Source organism: Nelusetta ayraudi, unplaced genomic scaffold (genome assembly GCF_046127955.1).
Source record: "Nelusetta ayraudi isolate G7.1 ecotype Tasmania unplaced genomic scaffold, CSIRO-AGI_Nayr_v1 ptg000120l, whole genome shotgun sequence".
NCBI lineage: Eukaryota > Metazoa > Chordata > Actinopteri > Tetraodontiformes > Monacanthidae > Nelusetta > Nelusetta ayraudi.
Window position 1 is genome coordinate 4,811,525 of NW_027466170.1, and position 23,476 is coordinate 4,835,000.

Here is a 23,476-nt window from a genome sequence, read left to right on the forward strand (position 1 = left end):
ATGCAATGTTCCCGACTGTGGGATTAATAAAGGTGTTCTCTTCTATCCTATTCCACTCTAAGAAGAAGAAGAAGAAGTGATGAATCAGCAGAACCCCCGACAACGTGTCGGCCACGTGTTGGACGTTAAACCTCAAGGTGGCGTCGGTCTTATCTCCCCCTGTTCTGATAAGGTTACAGGAGACTGGATCAGCTGACCGCACCCTGTTTGGATTTTTATTGGCAGGTGTTTTTTTTTGTCTTTTGTTTTTTGACAGGCGCTCCGAGGTCGCAGCTTATTGATGCTGCTCGCCGACTACTTGTCGACTTGTTGTTGTTGTTTTTGGTCGGTTCCTTCTTCTTCTTTCAACACTGCTTTTCTCTCTCTCTCTCTCTCTCCTGTCTGTCAGCTCACCCCCCTTCTCCACTTCCTGTCACTTCCTGTCACTCCTTTCTTCTCCGCCAGCGTCTCGCTAACTCCTCGTCTCCTCTCAGCCTCCTTTTCCCCGCCGTTCACCAGATAATCTGTCTTTCGGTTTCCCGTAGCTCACTGTACTTGACTTCCTGTATAGCTGACTGTCACTCACTCACTCGCTCACTCACTCATGTTCAACCTCCCATGGTGCCTTTGAATTCAGTCTCCTATTACCTTCTAAATGCACACGGCTGGTTTTTGCGTCTCAGCAGGAAGCAAATATGTGCAGAAAAGCGGACTGAGCTTTTTATTCGCAATAGATGGACGTATCAATAACGCAACATGACGTGAACAATAATGCTATAATAATCATATTGTTTTGTGTGTTGCAAGTTTTTTGTGTGGGGGAAGACATTTTTTCACCCAGTTAGGACCAAATGTGTTTCCTTCCTTTTCCCACTTAAAAATGTTCCCATACGTCCGTAATAAAACTTGGCAATTGAGCATAAAAACATTTTTCTTTTTTTGTTGCGAATGACATTTTTGCATTTCCATCACTATCTTCCTAAAGCTGCTCTTCAAACTGTGTCTAAATAAGATGGAAACGCAGCCACAGACCGTTTACTCTCACGGCCGGCAAAAAACAAAACAAAAAAAACCCTCAGTCTGCGTGCAAGCGGCCGCGTTAACATTTCACTCTAACACACCACAACACACAGCGCCGCTTTAATGCTTATGTATTGCAGGCAGTCGGCTGTCTATAATGTAAAGAAAAAACGAAAAAATATAAAAAAAAAATCTTCATTTTTGTCGGAAGCAGCGACCTGAAAGTTTTCTTGTGCATGGACAACATTTTTCTTTTTTTCATGCAATCGCAGGGGAAATAAATTCAAATAAATTACATTCACATGCAGGCGTGCACACGCAAGGAAATCTTTTCATTTAGACAGATGGATGCACAAAGATGCACACACACACACACTGTGATATATATTACATATGTATATTTATATATGTATATGTATTTCAGACACACACACGCACAAACACACACAGTCACAGGGCTAATCCGCGACGCAACCATGCAGAACATTTCAAGATTAGACGCTAATGCAGCATCAATGCATACGTTTGACCTATTATAAACAGCATGAAAAGGCGATTAGCTTGGGGACTGGCCTAATCGTGCGCGTAATCAAAAGCGCCGCCGCCGCTGCCTTTACCGGCGGTCCCGTCGCTCCCCCTCGCCCAGCCGGCGAGGGGACGGAGTAAACACACTCTGCCATCACAGAACGCTTAACGCACCTGGCGAGCACAACACGGCAGACGCATCACACGATCCAGTCGGCGCCGAGCTGAGACACCTTCACAATTAATCTGATTAATTGATCAATCGATCGACTTTTATTGGCGAAGCGCTACATGATGGCGAACATCCACATAAGCTCTCGATTGTGTCTATCGTTCAATTATACCGATAATTATCTTTAGAATGTGAAGTACACCTCAATGTTGTAACGTACAAACTGTACAAACTTCAATATCATTCATTCATCTCAGTCAGCAGCATTCAAAGCTCACCTCTCCCAGCACGGGGGTTTGCCCGTCAGAGTTGAACACCCAGGCGTTTTTCTCGGTACCGCGGTCGTAGCTCTCGTAGGAAGCGTTGCCGACCCTTTTGCTGGTGGCGACGGCGGGATCCTGGGGAAACAAACAAAGCAACAAAATGCTGATTAGTTGACAAAAAATAAATAAATACTTGATACCACCAATTCTGCAGATTTACAATCTGCAAGACAATTTGTGTCAAATTGCCATTCCACTGTGGAAAACTGAAGCAAAGTCTCACCAGGATGAGGATGTATCTCTGGCCCTTGTCGTGCAGGTAGTCTGCAAACTGTGGCAGATCCTTGAATTTGTCTTTGTCGTAGGTGAAATCCTTCTTGTCCTCCATGTAGTCGATGTCGGTGTACTGGACGTCCTGCAAATCCATGAGAAGAAACACTCTTGGTCAGGTGGGAAACGTTGCAATCATCGTCCCAGAGACCGAAATGGTCGTATTTTCAGTGAAATCATCATAAACAGGATGAGTGTCTTGTTCAGAGGGTGCAGCTGAACATTCAGCCAATCAGGTTTGTTGTTTGTTCGCCATTATTGATTGTAAATCGTACAAGTGGGGACAAACTATCGTACAAATACGATGGTTATTGTATCGTACACCTTGCAATACTGGGGAAGGATTTCAGGATTTTGTTGGCTTTATGACAGGACCGCTCCAATTTCTTCATATTGACTTAAACTGTAATTTTTCACTTTTGACTGGAACATTAAAAGACGTTGGCGTCTTCCTCATGAACAGCAACGCCGGACAAAAGGGAGGAATCTGTTCCTCCCTTTAGTTCTCCAGCCGAGGGGGCGGGACTTTTTTGGACAGACTTCCTCCCCTCCACCTGGACTGCCAACATCTACGCTACGATACACCGATACAGCAGATGGTGCTTGGAACACTCGGCCAGGTCCGTCGTCCCTCGTGGTCATCAGCTCCAGATGTATTAGGCTGAATGTGATAATGTCCTCTGTGGACCTTTCCAGTGGTGCTGAAATACGTGCGAGAGGAAGCGTCTGGAATCCAGATGTATTTTTAAGATTTGGAATCGATGGGAAATGATACAGAGGCGGGTTGGAGTGGTTGGGAAAATGTCAGATCTGTTGATTGGTTACGGCTTTCCAGAGTCTTTTCTGGACGGGGGAATACTTGAGTGAGAAGGTCGACCTTGGCGATTGAGGAATGGACGCTTACATCAAGTGGGATCAGGGGAAGAACCTCGGCTAGCAACCACCGCTAGCTCCCAAGAAAACGGTATTTATCAAGCGGAGCTTTGACGTCCGGATCAGGATGATCTGTGAGAAGCCACGCGGGTGGATTGATCTTTGATTAGCGCTAACATTCAGCCGCCGCTTGCTTGTCGTCTGGTCGGGTTTGAACCGGTGCAGCCAGGCGGACTCTCCATTATTTGACAGAAAGCTGGATTAGCCCGTCTGGGCTAAAGGCCACCGCCATCACTCTGAAGGCTCCACTTGCACTTTCGCGTCACGTTCCCGCAGTGGTTCTCGCAGTCGGGGAATTTAACACGAGGCCGAGCATCGATTCTTCAGCCCCGCCTCCCCCCTCCTGAAGCTAGGGGGAGCTGTTTGCGTGACATTTCCAAACTCCAGTAAAGGAGATTATCAATCTCAGTGGGATTACTCCTCGATGAATAAAAGTGGAATAAAAATAATATGAATAAAAAACAACAACTCCTGTTTCTTCGATTGGTCTGTGTTAGAAAACGAGTCAAAAATTGTGATGTAAACCGCTTTTTTGTGTGTTACATATTTGAACTCAGGGTGATCGATCGTTTTCGTCGATCTGCTCTGGTCTGGTCTTCACAGTCATCACCTGTCCCCCCCGCCCACCTCTGAGTGCATTAGAAAAGTCCAATTAGAAAACTTGCTGCTTTGGAATCGTTGTTGAAAGACAAAACGGTCGGCGGTTAGAGCGGCAGAGTGTGGGTTTCCTCCCGTCGCACACGTCGCCAGCTGATAGTCATCTCAATCATCTGATAACTGGTGTGGGTTCTGTTTGGTGCTTTCTTTTCTCAGCCAGGGAGATCGCTGATCTTTTTTTTCCCTTCCCTACACACCACACACAGCGATATCAGGGTGTGAATAGACCAGAAGGTTTTTTTCTTTTTTTTTCTTTTATTTCCTCATCCTTTGTCTGATATCACTTTATTGCAGTTTTATCTGGCAACTAGTAAACTGGCTGGGAGTCTGAACGTGACTTTTTATTTTTATATACTTTTACGACTACCAAAGATATGAAGTCCAGTCTGATCGAGCAAAGACCAAAAGACCAAAAACGTGAGGGCATCTCATGGCGCCGGTCCAATCCACCACCTATCGGAAAAGACTTTGCAAAGACTTTGGGAGCTCTGTGGCTCCGCGGAGGCGTGTGTGCGATCTTACGTAGGGGAGGCCGATGGCGCGGTTCCTCTCCACCGTTTCCTTGACTATATCCAGACTGGTGTAGTTCCAGCGGGACAGCTGGAAGCCCAGGGACCAGTAGGGGGGGATGACAGGGTGGCCGATGAGCTGAAAACACAGTGGCGACGGGGGAGGGGAGGCAGGTGGTCGTCGTTAGCGCCGGTGGAACACATACTAGGCGAGATGAATTTTTTCTGTTTGTTTGTTTGGTGCCTTACCTTGAGGAACTCGTCCACCACTTGCTCGGGGTTGTCTCCAAACAGAATGTAGAAGTCCAGAACTCCTCCGATGGTCCTGTAGGTCACAGCTGGAGCAGGCTGCAAGGTCACCTCTGGAGTAATAAAAAAATAAAGAATGCACTGAAAATATATAATAATCAAGAGAAACATGTATGATAGTTTGCACAGTGGGAGTTGTGTTGCTGTTTTGTGTTCATGCCTCCACAGAAACACTCCCAGAGGCTGTTTGGCTGCCAGATTGGTTCATGTTGTTTTATTTGCCTATTTGTTTATTTACACAGGTCCCCCATTAGCTAGCCTATTAGATAGCTAGACTATTATCTATCTGGGTGCCCAAGACTACCAAAAAAAAGAAGGAAAAAATACCTCCTCTATCATCGCTGCGATCTTACGTCTGGGATTAATCTCACGCTTTCATGGTAAAGGTCACAAAGGGACATTCGTGTTTGAAACCTGTTTTCTTATTTCACGCCTGACTGATCTGTGAAGATCAGTTGCTAACCTGAGAACATTTTGAAACTATAGGACAAAGTACACTACTTGAAGATTTGATATATACTGAGGGAGGTGAGGGGGGATATTTACCCATGGCGTTGCTGTTCATGAGGAAGACGCCAAACGACTTTCCACTTTCGTCCACCAGGCAGAGGAAAAACGGGTAGTGTCCGTAGAGGTTGTGAGTTCCCTGCAGGGGGGAGGGGCAGAGGGTGAGTGGCGGGTTTAGATGTGGGGGAGGGGGAAGGGGAGTGTGTATGTGTTTGGGTGGTTGGGGTGGGGGGTGGGGGGTGGGGTTTCGATGTCAAACCAACTGGACGAGAGCGACTTCAGAGTCTAATCAGCTTACAGGGTTTTCAATTACAAGACCATTGGGAACTGATGTGTTCACACAAATGCAACATGGCTTACGCACACACACACACACACATACACACACACACACACACACACACAGATATTCAGGTGGAGATGTTGAAGCCTCCAGGACATACAGTCGTTACAGTCAAAACCTCAAACAGTGAGATAAACATGCTTGTGTCTTAATCCCTGCACACGCTCAGGCATCATTAGTGTGTGTGTGTGTGTTGTGCACGTATGTGTGTGTCCTCACCCCGTTGGGGAAAGCATCCCTGGCGAAGATGGGCCAAGTCCTCCAGTTCATGTCGTGGAGAAAATTCTGGTGCACATGCTCCCCGAGGCCGTAGACGTTGCTGGACGGCAGTTTGGTGGACAGCTGCAGGTACTGGTCCTCGAAGATCAGCGGGGCGAAGGTGGTGTCCAAGCTGAGCGGGTCAGAAACAAGAGGGGGAGAAGAGTGATGGGGTGAATTCAGGGGCTGCGGATGCTGAAGAAACTCCAGAGCAGCAGGAGGAAGAATGTTGTTGAGTTGCATGAAGGAGGGAAAGAAGGAGGAGACAGAACTTCTCATCCTGCACTCAGGTCCTCTAAGTTGCTTCTACACCTTCAAAACAAGACATACAGAGGTTGCAGAAAGACTGAAGAGCAGCTCAGTCACAACAGTGGAGGAGTAATTGTGAAAAAAAACCCCTCTGAAAGCTGTTTTCCAGGAGTTATAAAGAAGTTCTCTTGATAAACACACAGTTAATCATTACACGGATTTATCATGATAGTTATTATTATGATTATTGCTAGACAATAAATTGATCATAAAATGTGGAACGTGGAAGCTGCACGTGCGCAATCAAGACGATTCAACACACCAGATGTTTGCCGCAGTGGGAACGCAAGACAACAAAACAAAACAGAGCAAGAGCAGCAGTGTGGGATCATGGGAGTCGTTGTCCTAATTCTCTGATTAGCGACGGCAGTAGAGAAAATCTATGTGAGCACTCAGGCAGGAACGTCTGACGGAAGGAGCTGAAGTTTAATTTGCTTTATTTCCCTCCGCTGCCTCCTTCACAGGGTTGCCAGGATACCTCATGACAATGACAGTGATAACAATAATAATAATAAATAATAATAATAATTTTTTCGTGCTTCCTGTTTCTGTGATTGGTCAATGTTAGAAAATGAGTAAGACAATTGTGTTGGAAATGGAGCTTAATTGTCTTCACTTTGTGTTTTAAACTTCTTCTTTTTTTTAATGTTACATGTTTGAACTCAAGGTGACCGACCTGGTCTGATCTTGTCTGGTGTGGTCTTCACTGTGGTTACCTGTCAGCCCCGCCTACCTCTGAGGTAACGACACCTCCGGCCTTTATCAGCTCTGCTGCCGCTAATAGTTCAAACAGCTCCGACTTAACTTTCCGCTCAAAGACAGTTGGGTTACTTAACAACGCTTTGGTTGGTTAAAGGCCGAACGAAGGTCCTGGTGGAGGGAGGGGCGGGGCTAAAGGCGACGTAACAACATTTCACAAGGGGAAAGAGGAAAAAAACAAAACAAGCAAAGACCCCGAAGCTGCTGCTAGTGCTGCTGCTGCAGTCACGGGGGCCTCCTGATTGGACTAGATGAGCTTATGACATCACACGACAAGCTTCGCCCTCAGAACAGAAACCTCTGACAACGACACGGATGTGCGGGCGGTGGGTCACTCACGCGATGACATTGGAGCGAGGGTGTTTCACCGTGAAGCCGAAAGGCTCGTTGACCACATGCAGCACGTCGCCGATGAGGAGTTCGGTGTTGCTGTTGGTGACGCTGGCGACGTGCTCATGAGGAACCTCAAACCTCTTGTTGTTGGGGTCGGAGATCTGAAGAGAGAGTTGTATCGTTGTTGATGTTTTTTGTGGGTCTTGGGCGGAGTCATGGTGACCTCAACCATTGGTTCTGAAGCCCCGAGGTTGCTTTCTGGAGCTACTGGTTTGATTGGAGCTTGAGCGTGTGATCCAACACCCGCCCACCAGCCAGTAAGCCGACTGCAGTTGGCTCCTGAACTGTAGCCACGCCCACAACTTTATGGCCAACTTTTACAACAAATGATACAAAATGGACATTTGAGCTGATTGGCTGAATCTGTTACCGCCAACTTTGGCCAACAGAAACATTGTAACCAGTTCGTATCAGTGTGAATTCAGGGCTCCTCCCCCTTATTGACAGGGAGTCATTTTTAGCCATTTTGCAACCAGATTTGGCGGCTCCTGCAGTCCAAACGATAGAATGCAGATTTATGGCATTTAAACATTGGTGTTTTTTGTTTGTTTTTTGTTTTTTTTAAGAAAACAGAAGCTCAGCCTATCTTTTTGTACAGCCAGAAGCCTGTGTATTTTGTATGTATGTGTGTGTGTGTGTGGGTGTGCACCTTGAAGTGGAGCCTCCTGCTGGTCTGCAGCTCTGCATGGAAGGCCAGCTGTTTGATTTCAGCCCCAAATAAAGACGGCGCGTCCATCCTCGTCAGTGTGGCTTCCAGCTCTACAGAGTCGGAAGAAGAAGAAGAAAAACACGTTGTGAGAGTTGAGCTCATGAAAGTAGCAAAAGCGTTTTATATAAAAGGCACAAAACAGTCACCGCCCTCCTGCTTCGCCTGTTAGCGGCGAGTTCTGTTTGTTTGGAGTGTTTTTTTTGTCTGTTTGTTTGTTTGTTTTTAATCTGAGTCCTCCTCAATTTTTAATTAATTATTTTTTTATTTTTGTAAACTTCCTCTTCTGGTTTCAGGCTCTCGAGAAATAAACAAAAACAAACAAAAAACAAATGTCGGTTAGCTGCTGTTTCAATTTTTTTTTTTTTTTTTTTTTTCAAACATCAAAAACGTCAACATTCCATCGCCACTCTCACGAAAAAAAAAAAAAATCTATTAGCGAGCGGCACGAGTGAAGTGGCTCCCTCTGAAGTTTGGAGTTTAAGCTCTTTGCATAAAATCAATTAAGGGAACAAAAGTGGAAATCCAGACAGAGAGATACTCTGAGCGAAGCTTTAAATATGGATCATTTGCATAAAAGCGATACCTCACAAACGCACCACGCCGTTAAATGCAGAAAAAAAAGCCTTTGATTTTCTTTTTTCTCTCTCCACTTGAAAGAAAGAAAAACAACAGATGAGTGGGAGGAGTCAAACAACGGGCACAGCGGGCGGCGAGACTCACTGTGGTGGTAGGGGTTTTCGATGGTTTCCACCGTGTAGCCGTGGTTCTTGGGGAAGAAACACCAGGGGGTGTTGCGCTCGTCCAGAGGACTCCAGCAGCATCCTCGCTGCTCGCACCCGATCTGGTGGAGGGGTCAAAGGTCAATCAGGGGCAAAGCAGAATCGGCGGCGACTCGACGACTCCCTCTCAACTACTCTGCAAAACCTTCGGCAAAACCTGCGATTCTCAGTGTGCGGAAAATACAGAAAAAAGAAAAGAGAAAAAAAGTCGCACCTTGGAGGCTCCGGCGTCTGGAAAGCAGTCCACTCTCTGTGCCGAGGGGATGTTGGGACACTCAGGGACAAAATCTGGAGGTTCCAAAGACAGGAAACATGTTGAGTGGTGAAAACCATCCGGAAGTTTCATCAAACTGAGTTTGACTTGATTTGATTTCACATTGTTTCTGTCGGTTGTTGTTTTAAAGTTTCAGGGGGGAACGTCAACATCCCCACAAGGGGGCGGAGCCTGACAACTGTGACAGAAAACTGTTTTCTGGGTTACAGACAGGTTTTTCGTTAATGTTTGCTCATTGCAAAAGTAAAGGACGATTCGACACAACCAATGGTTGCCGCGGGAGACGTCAATTAAATGATACGGCGCAGGAGCAGCAGCGTGGGATCATGGGAGTCGTCTTCCTAATTCTTTGATTCGCGACGGCCTGAAGCGCTCCGGCAGAAGTTTAAATTTTCTTTATTTCCTTCTGCTGCTGCCTGGATGTCTGACAGCCGACACTGTCAGAGATGCTTTAGTGGTGACTTTGATGGTCAGGACTCAGAAGAAGAAGAAGAAGAAAAAGAGGAAGAAGAAAGGAGTAGAAGAGGAAGAAGGTCTGGAAGGTTTTTGCTCAGAGAGTAAAGTAGGATTTTTTTTTTTTTTAAATCCCTTTCGATTATAATTCTGGTCGTCTTTTGGAAAGTTTAGCCCTCCGCCAACTCTTAATGTCTGTTAGAACGTCCGCCACTGGGAAACACTGTCTGTGTGTGTGTGTGTGCGTGTGTGTGTGTGTGTGTGTGTGTGTGTCATGAAGTACATCTGCTATGTCCACAACTAATTTGTTTAACCTTAATAAACATGATCGAGATTTATTTTTACCGATGTCTCGCAAAATAATAATAATCATAACAATAATAATGACAATACATTTTATCTGTAGTTGATCTGTCAATAAAACAACAATTGCACTTGTGCCTCCGCCCACCAACCTTCTGTAACGCCGCCCTCGCTGTTGACCCTGGGATCCACGAAGTACAGGGCGATCATGGCCACGGCCACGGCGAGCATCAGCATGAAGAGCACCATCAAGGTGATCTCCAAGCCCGAGAACCGCCGCTTGGCCATCTTCTGGAGGGGAGGAGACACGTGACACGTCAGCCAGAGAGGAGAGAGGGGGCGGGGCCAGTGTTTAGAGCGAGAGAGAGAGATAGAGAGACCGCCGTCGTTAGTGGCCGATAGCGGCGTCGGCGAGTTTACTAAAGGCCAAGGTCTCAGAGGTCACCAACAGCCTAATGAGCCCTGGTGGCAGGACACACACACACACACACACACACACACACACACACACACATAAAGTCAACAACAAGAGATCTGACACACTTTGCATTAACCTTGAAGCAGGGAAAAAAATAAAGCTTCAGCTAATAAAGTGAGTGAAGCGACGGAGGAGAAGAAGTTCAAAAAGACGGAGGGAGCCGCCGCCCGTCACATCACTCAAGCAATTAGGCTTCACTCCAACGTGCTGCTGGAGACGAAAAACAAGGTGAATGTCTGCATTTGTGCCCGTGTGTGTGTGTGTGTGTGTTTGGCGGAATGAGAGGCTTATAGCCGTTCTGTTTAATGTGCTGTGAAGAGCAGGCGAGGGCGCCGACACAAAAAGAGAAAAGAAAAATGAGACAAACGTGTACGTCCCACCGAGAATCACACCAGGAAGCAGGAAGTTACGAAGGAACATACCCACTCGCGCACAAAAACACACACACACACACACACACACACGCAAGCACACAAAGTGCGAGCTCGGTGCCGACCCTGCAGCTTCTCCCCGTCTGAACGCTTTCCAGAGAGACTAAAAAATAAGAAGCCTCAGCGCTTTAGCAGCGGATCACTTTACTTAACCCCAAAACACATCCTGATTGGCACGGGCAAACACACACACACACACACACACACACACACACACACACACACCTGCGTCATTAAGAGTGGTTGTAGCCTCTGAAAGTTAAATTCAACGTATCAGAGAAATAATAGACGTCCGCTTCCACCCCCAAACAAACCATCAAAACAAAACAATATACCAAACCAAAATCAAAATACAAAATAATGTATTGGTGGATGTTTGCTATTGCCGGTGACCAGCAACAGCAGCAGCAGCAGCAGCAGCAGCAGCAGCATTATTATCATTCAGCTGCAGCTCGGTCACCGTCCGGCCAGAGGACGGCGGGGAAGGAGGACTGCATAATGCAAAAAGCGCTGCCAGCTACAGAACACAACAAGTGAATCATCCAAATGTTTTCAAAAGTGCTCATATTCATTGTCTTTACTTCGCTTGGTTGTTGTTGTTGTTTTTTTTTACCCCCTTCATCCTAAACCACCCGCTGAGCGTTTATTGAGGAAAAAGAAATAAAAGAAGCATAAATAAATAAATAAATATGCAGAATGAGTTTTATCAATACGACTGAATCAAACACAAACAACAATAATAATATTAAAAAAAAAAAACTAAACCAAAAAGCTGATGAAAGGCGTGTTTACCTGTTTGTCTGACAGGACAGACTGAGTGCTGGAGGAGGAGGCAGCTGATTGGTCGCAGCTGCAGTCTCACCTGGTCTCTGACTGAAGTGCTGCAGGTGGAGGACAGACTGAAGCTTTAAACCAGCTGGACATGCAGTGGTCATAAGGCCAAGTTGCTCATTTACTGCACAGGGTGGTTTGTGTGTGTGTGTGTGTGTGTGTGTGTGTGTGTGTGTGTGTGTGTGTGTTTTACAGTCCTCAAACCATAAACTGTCAGCGGTGGTCGTAAATTGCTGCTCTAAATCCTCCAATCAGCTCGCTGCTACAATCTATGGGCGCTGCTATCTATCGGTGGGTGTGCACGTGTGTGTGTGTGTGTGTGTGTGTGTGTGTGTGTGTGTGTGTGTGTGTGTGTGTGGTGTTGTTGTTGTCGTGAATGTGTTTTTTATGTGGGCAGTGAGTCAGCAGCCGTAATCTTTACCCATCTGTGACCGCAGATCGCACACACACACACACACGGACGGACGGACGGACGGACGGACACACACACACACACACACACACCTGCTGTTATGCAGCTGTGTGGACTGAAGGTGAAAGAAGCCACTCGTTGAAAGGACCGTTCAGGTGCAATGGTCGGCCAGTTGTTGAGTTGGGCTGTTGTGCTGCGGTACTGAACAAAGTTCAAGAGTTCCAATTCAGGGTCCCTCAGATTATTTATATATTTATATATTATCTAATTTCCTCACTTTGAATGCATTTTAATTTGGTTGAATCCAAACAGTGGATTTGCGCCAATTTCAGTTTTCCTTTATTGAAATGTGGCGGGGGGGCGATCCAGAGGGAGAACACCTGCAAGTCGGAGCCGAGAGGCCCAGTGTGTGAACGGAGAAGAGGGCCTCTGGAGGCACCACGTGCCAACACACGCCCACACACACACACACACACACACACACACACACACAGGCTGGTGGTTGTTGCCGTGTCATCCAGGCTTTGATGGCGTCTCATTAAGATTACAGACACTGTTAAGGAAGGAAACACTTCCAGGCCTCCATCCTACACTGTTCCACTTACTGGGACTCCACCCCCCCAAGTCCCCAACACACACACACACACACACACACACACACACACACACACACACACACACACGCATAAGAGCAGACAGAGCTCATCTCGTCGTCTTCGATCCAGGGGTCCCTGGCAATCAGGCTGCGTGTCGGAAGATTCGACGATTATACAGCAGATAGCGAGCAGCTCAATCAGCTGATCCTCCGCCGTCACCCTCAGACTGGACCCCCCCCCCACCCCCCCCGAAAAAAAAAAAAAAAACACTGCCGTCGCCGCAATGGCTGCAGGACAAAGCAACAACAACCTCAAAATGACTCACAAACTAAATGTGAAACTGCTATTCTGCCTCAAAAACGTCTTTGCCATGACGTCAAAGTTTCAGAAGGAAATTCCAGTGGACAGAGGCCACGCCCACTCCGCTGCGGCTGGAGGGCCAGATGCCAGCTGTCTGCTCTGGTTTTGGATTTGAACTGACGCGTCGCAGGAAAGATTAAATTAAATATACACAAAAAAAAATTATATGCAGATTTCCGTTGAGGTCGTCTGGAAGTGGGAGGTTGTTTAAAAAAAAAAAAAAAAAAAAGCACCTGGAGGTGATTGGATGGTGCGTATGTCTGCGGCAGTCAGGTTCCAGTTCTCTGCTCTTCTGAGGAAATGTTGTCCGGCTGTGATCAGAGCGACCAGCTGCAACGTCCACGCTGACCAAGACACATTCCAGCTGCAGCTTCCTGTTTCAGTCACAGCTGATGCCCTGTCTGTAGAAGCTCCACCTTCTTTCTCCTCGCAGCAAGCTGATTGGTCAAACCATTTTCTGTGTGTCGGAAAAAAGAAAATGTATTGCAGAGTTTTTCAATACGGATCTTAAAAAAGTCAGACAAAGAAATAAACAATACTACTTTAAAAACTCATTTATTTGCGTGTGTGTGTGTGTGTGTGTGTGTGTGTGTGTTTTACAGCGTGCACAACCACAAACCAAAGACAACAGCCGCAGCTTTAAATCCTCCTCTGAGCTCGTTACAATCGGTCCCAGCATGCTTTGGGGTCAGGAGCAAAAATATCTACGAATCCTCTTTTTTTATTATTTTTATTTTGGATTTGTTTTGCGCATTAGGTGAGACACAGACACGCACATTACCGTCGATGAACAGCGAGGTGCTAATATGAGGGTGTTTTTTTTTTTTTCCCTTGCTGTGATATATTTTTGTGCGACTCCGCAGCCTCCAAGCACCACGACAGATGGGACGACTATTTTTAGTCGTCTTTTCTGAAACGGTGTCTAGAATACAGACACACACACGCATGCACGCACGCACACACACACACACAAACACACACACACACACACACACACACACACCCTGCAGCCCTGCTACCTGCTGGGATCTGTAGTGATCAGCTGTCGTCTCTGCGTGACTCATCCTGCACAGATTCTCCAGTTTCCTCCACTCTAGACACACGTGCGAGACCTCCGTCCGTCTGGAGACGGTCTCCCTGTCAACAATACCGCAAATACACACACACACACAGACGAGGCATCTGGCCCACAAAGAAGGTTGAATTTGCATTGGCTCAGAGAAAGAAAGCGTGTTTGTCGTCGCAATTCCACAATTCACCACGTTCAATAGTAATGAATATAGGCTGTGCACAAACACAAACACACACACACACACACACACGCAGACACGCACGCTCACACACGTACTTATGTACATTTGGATTACATTGCCCCCTAGAGACATGGGGGCGGAGCGCAGACAAACAAAACGACCATCGGAGCTCAGAAGGAACCTGAAGACTGATCTGCTCGACGCTACGCAGGGAAACCAGAGGAAAAACAAATACATCAATTAATTAATGAAAGAATTAAAAAAGAAGAAGAAGAAGAAGAAGAAGAAGAAGAAGAAGAAGAAGAGGGTGAGAAGAACTCGTCAATCTGCCACCAGAGCCGCTCCAACATGCATGACTCAACATCAAATAAAAGCATCCTGGCATCCATGAAAGATGACATCTGTGGGGTTGAGGCGCTCGGCGGGAGGTTCGGCTCGGTCGGCGCCGCTCGCTCCCACATTCACAGCTGAAAGCCTGTTTTTCTTTTTTTTTATTAATCCAAAATATAAGATAGAAATACACGTATAAATATCTCTGGTAGTAATTGGCTCGTAGCTTTGATAAAATGCCAGCTAACCAGCAGCAGCTTAGCATTGTGGCTAACGCTGTTGCGGTTTTCTTCTGTCCCCTCCTCCCCCTCCTCCAGTAAGCCAATGATGAAGGTCACGGAGCATGCTCAGACCGCCTGGCCCAGACCTGCGTCAGTTCGGGGGTTTCACGTAGTTGGAGTAGTTCGACGCGTTACCGGACATTTCTCTGAGACGTCGGCGTTTCAGAGCATCGATGATGTCTGAAATCTTCAGGTAAAACAGATGCAGGTCTCGCTGAAGGGGGGCGTGGCTGTACAGGCGCAATCATCAACTGCTGTGTCTGTTTGATTCTGTTTGATTTGATTTGTTTTTTAAAAGTCATCCTAAAGGACAACGCTGTCTGTAAACTCACGGCTAATTACGCTGGTTGGCAAGTCAGGTCAAGTCAGGTCAAGTCAGGTCAAGTCAGGTCAAAGCCTTTTTTGTCTCTGTTTGACTGCGCACACAACCAAATTGGGAGCGCAGCTCCATCCAACGCATTACAGAACGGAAATTAAGATAGAATATAGCAATGCTATGAATAGACGTAATATGCAAAGAGTAAATAAATAGAATGATAAAACAAGTCATGGAATTTTGCCATTAAAGAAAAATATCTACAGTGCTTAAAGCGGCACTCAGCTCTTACAAAAGCGTGGTTGATATCACACTCAGTTTTGACTCAAGTACGATCGATATTGCCGGGGTTTCTTTCTTTCCTTGTTATGCTACATTTTCACCCAATTCCAATGTCGAGCTACAAGTTGTTTTTTTTCTCTCTCTAGCGTCATGCAAACTGACTTTCACTGGGCCCCGGTTACTTTTTTTTAAATTTATATATATATATATATATATATCATTTATCTTTCTACATAAATGTCTTTGGTAATAAATGCGAGGTGAGCCGCCGTCCACTTAGCCAAAGTGAAATTCCCATCGATGGGCTCAGAGTTATTGTTCCGGTTACCGTCGGCGGGTGTGGTCAAAGTTGATGTATTACCAAATTCCCCCCTCATAATAAAAATGTTAAGCAGCAGTTTATTAGCGTTGCGCTATCGCCGCCGCAGCAGCTTGATTTGCATCAAAGTCCGCCACGACTCGGACTGAATCAGCCTATGGAACTCAAACTACCGCAGAGCAAAGTTCAAACTGACAAACATGTTTTTTTTTTTTGTTTTTTGTTTTTTTTGTTTTTTTCAATTATTATTTTTATCTTGGCCCTCCGCCACACAGAAAACAAAGCCATCATGGAAACGGCGCCAAAACAGCAGCTCGTCTAACGCTGGAGCGAGTCGTGTTTCTAATCGTTTATGTTGCACAAACCAAGTGTCATCATGATGGATGCACACAAGTTTGATTGATTGATTGATTTAACTATGAGCACTCGGTCTCGTCGTCACACTCCTGCTGCACGTGTAGCTGATTGAGACACATTGCCCTCTCTGCATCTTTTAATAAGGGAATAAACACAGAAATTATTTTTCTGTGGCGAGATAACGAGCGTGCTGAAGGTCGATACTGTTGATCCATGATAGCTGCTTTACAACGGGCGTAATGTATTCACTAATGCCGCTTTATTAGCACTTTAGTGCGTGGGCGATGATGTCGCAAAGTGTATTTGCTTATTTAATATCCTCCGCCCTCCTTCTGTATCTGGGAGGAGACACCTCAGTCGCCCGTCACGGCCAAAGGTCAAAGTTCGTGGGTGTGCTGTATCTCGGAGGAAGCCCCGCCCCTGCGGTGACCTCTGTGAACTCCGAGCGAGCGCTGGGAAAATCACGCAGGAAGCAGAAACCTCCCGCTCCGCTTTCATGTGTGGATCCCACAGTTTATTTATTTATTTATTTGGTTGCTTTTTTGTTGTTGTTGAGTTTTTTTTCTTACTACGGCTGCTGCTGAGCTGTGTGTGATCAATATTTCATTATCTCATATCTGCCAGCCAAAACGTAAAAAAAAAAAAAGTGTGTGAGGCTTTGCACAAGCGAGGGTGCCTAAACACACAGCTCTGCTCCGCTCAGCTCAGATGACACTGAACTCCCGCCGCTCTTTTCAAAAGCGGCCCGGCAGATTCAAGAGCTAATAGAACCTGACAGCTAATTATGTGAAAGTGAATGCGCTGACGGCAGCGCAATAGTTCTGCCATTGAGGGATAAAGACTACACAAACACAAACCTCCGCACTCACGCGCAGCTAATTAGCCGCTATATATTCCCGTTTGTTTATTGTCATGCTTCAGAACCTCGGAACTGCGACAGAACACGGCTGCTCGATGTGCAGTAACTTCAACATTTGTGGAGAGGGACTGAAAAACTGTTGTTTTTAGCGAGTGGCTGTTGCTGCTGCTGGCTTGTGGCTGATGTGGCTATCGTTGCTGTTATTTGATGGCTAATATTGCTGTTAGCCTCCTCACCAGCGTCACTCACCCTCTGTGTGACCTTTGACCCGGATGTGTGTCTGTGTGAAAGGTTCCCAACAGGTTTGTGATGGCTGATGGATGGAGATCTTCTCTGGAGGACATCCATCCATCCATCCATCCATCTTCTATACCCGCTTATTCCTATTCAGGGTCACGGGGGTCTGCTGGAGCCTATCCCAGCTGTCTTAGGGCGAAGGCAGGGTGACACCCTGGACAAGTCTCCAGTTAATCGCAGGACCGCATAGACAGACAACCATTCACACTCACATGCACACCTAGGACAATTTAAAATGTCCAATTGACCTGACATGCATGTTTTTGGACTGTGGGAGGAGGCCGGAGAACCCGGAGGGAACCCACGCAGACACAGGGAGAACATGCAAACTCCACACAGAAAGGTCCCAGGCCCGGGCCCCGGCATCGAACCCACGACCTTCTTGCTGTGAGGCGGCAGCGCTAACCACTGCGCCACCATGTCACCTCTCTAGAGGACAGTCAGCAAAAAACAAACAAAACAAAACAAAACAACACTGCAACTCAGTCAGAGCTTTGACATTGCGACCGACGGCAGGTAGAAACCCAGCCATTTGTTGTGTTTCTTCATATCTTGACATTCTCCACACGTTCAGTCCACTGCCTCAAAGACGTTGAGATAAAAGACGAGCTAAACATAAAGAAACGAGGAGGAGAACCTTCCAGAGAAGTTTCTGCTTCTGAGGAGACGTTTTCTTTTTTTTTTTGGTGTTGGGAGGGTGGGGAAGGAGGAGGAGGGGGAGGAGCTGGGCGTCGACTTTGAAGGAAAGCTTTGAAAAGCCGGCCGATGACATTGATGTTTTAGATTATTCATCAATTCCGGCTCTCAGCCTCGGTACACAGGGACGTTCCACTCTCACATCCTCCTCATTTTATTACGCAGTCAAAAGGAATCAGCTGATGATTGGAGCTAACTAGCTGGCTAGCTGCTGCTGCTGTTCTTCTCCTCCCGGTCGGTTTCACGACTTGCACCAAACGATGTTTGTGAGAAAAAAAAAAGAAGAAAAAAGAGCTGCAACAGAACCAGGATTCATATTTTATCAGCGACGGCGATATTTTTACAGCGTAATTAGCCCTCCGCTGGTTCCTCCGCTGGTTCCTCTGCTACCTCCTTCCTGTGTCCAATCAGCATCTCTGCTAAAAGTTCTAGATCCACTCCTCCCTCCTCCTCCTGCTCTCCTCAGCCGGTCAGCCGGTTGTGTTTGCAGCCACAGCGAGGAGGAAGGACGAGGAGGAGGAGGAGGAGGAATCTCCTGGTTACCATGGCAACTCTGAGCGGGTGAACTTTTGTCAGGTGCCAAGAGCTCGCTGCATCAGAACGCCACCGTCGGTTGTGTGTGTGTGTGTGTGTGTGTGTGTGTGTGTGTGTGTGTGTGTGTGTGTGTGTGTGTGTGTGAACAGCGTCCTTATCTGGCAGAGACTGTAAATCCCTCCTCGGTCCGTCTGTCACTCCAGCAGCAGCATGACTCATTTCTTTCGTTCTTTCGTTCTTTCGTTCTTTCGTTCTTTCTTCCTTTCGTTCTTTCTTCAGAATCTCCGCTGGTCCATTCCATCGCACATCCTCATCAGAATGTTGCTCTGGGAGCCTCCGAGGCCTCGGCGAGAAGAGGAAGTAGCAAGAAGGGGGCGGGTCATTCACAGGAAGCAAAATGTACCAAACCCTTCTGTAGCGACGCCCATACCTCCTCATCCTGGCCCTTTGACCCGCCCCCTTTGCTCCCTGATCAGCACGCTACTCAACCCTGACCTTAACCCCAGCACCAACCAATCAGGGGTTGGTTGGAAAGCCGGGAGCCGCCGGAGTTTTGGCCGTCGCCATATTAGGACTTGTAAAATGTTGCTTCCTCCTGGAAGCCTCGAAGGATCGACCCCCCCCCACCCGCCACCCACTTCCTCTTCCAGCCAACATCTCAGAGAATCCTCGAAGGAGAAGCTCCCCCGCCCCTCCCTCACTACTCCACCCCCCAACCAACGCCCCCCCTCAACCTCCCCCCTCACTAAAGGAAAAGCGAGGATGAAGGAAAATAAAAGGAGTGAACCTCCTTCCCTCTCTCTCTCTCTCTTTCTCTCTCTCTCTCTCTCTCATCTCGATGCTCAGGCCAGATCGATCTTCCCCTCCCCTTCCGTCCCATCACCCTCTCCCCCATCCATCCATTATCTCCCCCCTCCCCTCCCGTCCCCTCCTCCTCCCTCCTTCCATCTTTAATGACTTCTCTGCTGATTCAGAGGCCGCCCACAGTTACACGGCATATCTCGCTTCCATATTGACCGTCACCATAATTAGAAAAAGCCATTATTCCCCCGTTTAAAAAAAAAATGAAAAAAAAAGTTCCCGAGGAGCCGTTTAACTTTTTTTCTTTTTTTTCTGTCGGAACGTCTTTAAGTGACGGCTAAAAAAAGAAAAAATCCACTCTTGTTATCAGGAAGATCTTCTGAGAAGCAAAAGCACGTTTGTGTCTCGTTTGTGTGTGTGTGTGTGTGTGTGTGTGTGTGTTTGTGTGTGTCCTAAATTAGGTGAATGACTGCTTGTTGCTGTGTGAGGCCTCTCTTTGACTCCTCGTCATCAGTATGCAGCCCGGACTCTGCATCACTGTCCTTGTGTTATAAATACTGAGACACACACACACACACACACACACACACACACACGCACACACACACACACACGCACACACACACGCACACGCTCAGCAGACAAAGGCAAACACACACACGCGTGCATCATCAAAATTCTGTCCCTGACTTTATCTGCGTCCTTGCGGTAGAAGAAGGAGAGAGGAAGAGATTCATAAAAAAAAAGGGGGGGGGGGGGCACACAACTAGAAGCGAGTCCAGAGTCTCGACTGCATGTTCGCCATGTGTCAACACACACACACACACACACACACACACACACATACACAAACACACACACGCAGCTGTTAGGGGGCTCCATAACATTTTGCACAGACACACACACACACTTTTGCCAGCCTTGATCCATAATGCAGTACCGTGTCTGACCAGCGTCAGATCAAACTAGACATACACATTCTGCAATTCCACCCTTTGTGATGTCACAAACCTCCCCATGTTGGCTCTTTGAACCCACCTTGTTTCTTTCTTTTTCTTTTTCTTTTTTTTTTTTATTTGCTTATTTGTTTTCGGTCCGAAAAAAACGTCAGTTTCAGCAGCAGGCTGTAAACAGCGGGCTAAACTGGCTGCTCATCCATAAATCACCAATTAGAGTTTTTTTTTTCCCCCGGTTGAGCTGGAAGGTGCTAACAGTTCTAACTCCGCTGCTCACTCGCTCACTACAGTTTTTCCTGCACAGAATTGCGGCCCGACCCACATGAATCATTGCAGCCGACTCATTACGGCGACCTAATTAGAACATCCATCCTCCCAACGCCACCACCAGGGAGAACCAGCCCAGACCCAGGAGAAGCAGTTCAACCTCCTGATGATCCAGTTCAGCCTCGAGGAGAACCAGTTCAGCCACTATTAGGTGCCCCCTAATCATTATAACCAGTTCAGTCTCCAGTAGATCCAGTTCAGCCTCCAGGAGATCCAGTTCAGCCACTATTAGACTATTAGCCCCCTGGAGAACCAGTCTGAAATCATTAGAACCAGTTCAGTCTCTAGGACAGGGTTCACCAGGTAGCCCCCAAGGACCTCATGAGTGGCCCGCAGACCCGTTTGAAAAGTTGCACAACTCTTTATCCAACCTTGTTAAGTCATGTTTGATCATTATTGAGAACTCATGAGCTTGATAAGTGTCTTAACATAGAAGAGTATCATTAATAATAAAATGTAACTCAGAGAGTTTGTTATTTCAGGAGAATCTAGCAAACTGGTAGCCCTTCATACGGCTCAGGACCCATGAAGTAGCTCTCAGTGCCAAAAAGGTTGGTGACCCCTGCTCTAGGAGAACCAGTTCAACCTCCTGGAGAACCAGACTGGAACCATTGGAACCAGTTCAGCTTCCTGAAGAACCAGACTGGAACCATTAGAACCAGTTCAGCCTCCAGGAGAACCAGTTCAACCTCCTGGAAAACCACACTAGAACCATTAGAACCAGTTCAGCCACCATTAGAACCAGTTCAGCCTCCTTGAGAACCAGTTTGGCCTCCAGGAGAACCAGTTCAGCCCCCTGAAGAACCAGACTAGAACCATTAGAACCAGTTCAGCCTCCTGGAAAACCAGACTGGAACCATTAGAACCAGTTCAGACCCTGAAGAACCAGTTCAGACCCTGAAGAACCAGACTGGAACCATTAGAACCAGTTTAGGCTGCTGAAGAACTAGCGGATCTGCTTTTCCTGCTGCATCCTCCAGCGAGTCTCCAGACAGGGAAATCAATAATAGATAAAATACGGTGTTACTACGCCGCCGCCGCCGTGTGATTGGCTGAGAGTCGGCCGCTCAAATGGAAAAGCTGCAGGGGGAAAAAAAGAAGAAAAAAAAAAAGTGCAGCAGCTTCGTGTGATCAGATGAGTGTTGAGAGCAGTGAGCAGCTCTGGGATCAGGCTGAAGGTGGATTCATCATTCAAGGTAAGTAGCGTAATGTGATTAGAGGGAACTGATGGGAGAGCCGTTCAGACCGCAGCCCTCAATTTGCATAAGATAAAAATAATATTCGTAAGGACAAAGAAAAAGAAGCATCTCGACTCCTAATGTTATCTGTCATGATGTTGTTGTTGTTGTTGTTGTTGCTGGAACATCTGCAAGCTCTAAAACCTTTAAAGGGCAAAAGAATAAAATGAAAAAAAAAAAATGCTGACGGAGGCACATTGGGGTCAAAGGTCAAGAGTGATTGGTGATTGGTGACGCCTGGCGTCTGCCAGCGTGAAACGAAGGCTGGTTTGATGATGCAGAAGGAAATAAAAAAAAGTAGCCGGAGCCACGTGAGGGACACCCAATCAGGAGCGAGAGAGAGAGAGAGAGAGGGAGAGAGAGACAGAGAGAGAGAGAGAGAGAGAGGGAGAGAGAGACAGAGAGAGAGAGGGAGACAGAGAGAGACAGAGAGAGGGGGAGAGAGAGAGAGAGAGAGAGGAGAGAGAGAGACAGAGAGAGAGGGAGAGGGAGACAGAGAGAGGGAGAGAGGGAGAGAGAGAGAGGAAGGAGAGAGAGAATGAAAAAGTGAAGCTGCCTCAGATTGATTGATAGATTGATTCCTCTGGAATCTCTCTAGTCCCGCCCATCAGTGGCCCCTCCTCCAATCAGGATCCTCTAAGAAGAAAGAGGGCGGAGCCACAGTCGAGGTTAGAAAAAAACACCCACTCCAGTTCAGTCCATGTGACCGTTTCGTGTCCATTCACCTTTCAAGGTTTTTTTTGAGCAGCCAATCGTCGTCATCCTTCACCATCCTAATAAAAAACTATTTCAGTTCCTCTCTCTCTCTCTCTCTCTCTCTCTCTCTCTCTCTCTCTCTCTCTCTCTCTCTCGTCTCTTCAGGTGTCCCTGACTTGGCCTGTGGGTTGTTTATCTCCCCACCCCCCCCACCCCTCCCCCATCTGGCCATCTTCTTCTTCCCTCCGTCTCCTGCTCGCTTATCACAGCGACTCTCCACTGCAGGCGCCCAGAGTGGTGGGGGGTGGAGGGGGGAGGGTTTATCCTGGCTGCTTCTCCTGTGCTCGCCTTTGCCCCCGCACACACACACACACACACACACACACACACACACACACACACACACACACACACACACGCTGCAGGTATCTCCACTCTGTCTAGTTGTGTTTCCTGCTCCAGGGTCCCTCAGCTGCTGCTGCTGCTGCTGCCTCACCCACAGCCTGGTGTTCTCACATGACCCTGCAGGCGCGCACACACACACACACACACACACACACACACACACACACACACACACACACTTGGTCCCCAGGCGAACAGGGAAGATATAAGACACGCAAAATGTAAAATATATGTATACTGTATATATGTATATGTGTAAGCATGAGGAGCCCCATGGTGCTGATGGCGAGTCGCTGACTCGTGGTCGAGGCCGTGAGTGAGATTCAGCAGCAGGAGTGATTCTGCCTGCAACCGACTGGCTCTCCAGACAGCGCTGAGGAGACCAACCTTTGAACAAACAAACAAACAAACAAGGTGCTTCACATCAATTTTCCCATCGCTGACCTTGACTCCGCAACCGATAGAGAGACAGAGTGGGAGAGCGAGAGAGAGGGAGAGAGGGAGAGAGAGAGCGAGAGAGAGAGACAGAGAGGGAGAGAGAGTGAGAGAGAGAGAGAGAGGGAGAGGGAGAGGGAGAGAGAGACGTGACTGCTAAATGAATTAAAAAATGACTAAATAAGAGATAAGATTAAAATAA

The 23,476-nt window shown here is 47.2% G+C and overlaps 2 protein-coding genes across 2 annotated transcripts in view; both read right to left on the minus strand.

Moving 5' to 3' along the window:
* The window catches only part of si (sucrase-isomaltase), a 52,059-nt gene extending 40,366 nt beyond the window's left edge, over positions 1-11,693 (minus strand). Inside the window, exons 1-12 of the mRNA XM_076049696.1 lie at positions 11,486-11,693; positions 9,937-10,075; positions 8,969-9,042; positions 8,696-8,816; positions 7,916-8,025; positions 7,213-7,367; positions 5,767-5,938; positions 5,244-5,343; positions 4,638-4,750; positions 4,402-4,527; positions 2,243-2,374; positions 1,975-2,094 (exon numbers count right to left, since the gene is read on the minus strand). Coding sequence (XP_075905811.1) covers positions 1,975-2,094; positions 2,243-2,374; positions 4,402-4,527; positions 4,638-4,750; positions 5,244-5,343; positions 5,767-5,938; positions 7,213-7,367; positions 7,916-8,025; positions 8,696-8,816; positions 8,969-9,042; positions 9,937-10,072 — 1,359 coding nt within the window. The 5' untranslated portion in view covers positions 10,073-10,075; positions 11,486-11,693. The remainder of the gene's footprint in view (positions 1-1,974; positions 2,095-2,242; positions 2,375-4,401; positions 4,528-4,637; positions 4,751-5,243; positions 5,344-5,766; positions 5,939-7,212; positions 7,368-7,915; positions 8,026-8,695; positions 8,817-8,968; positions 9,043-9,936; positions 10,076-11,485) is intronic.
* Positions 1-23,476, minus strand: part of LOC142903930 (cholinesterase-like) — a 92,782-nt gene that overhangs the window by 17,624 nt on the left and 51,682 nt on the right. The window lies entirely within an intron of this gene.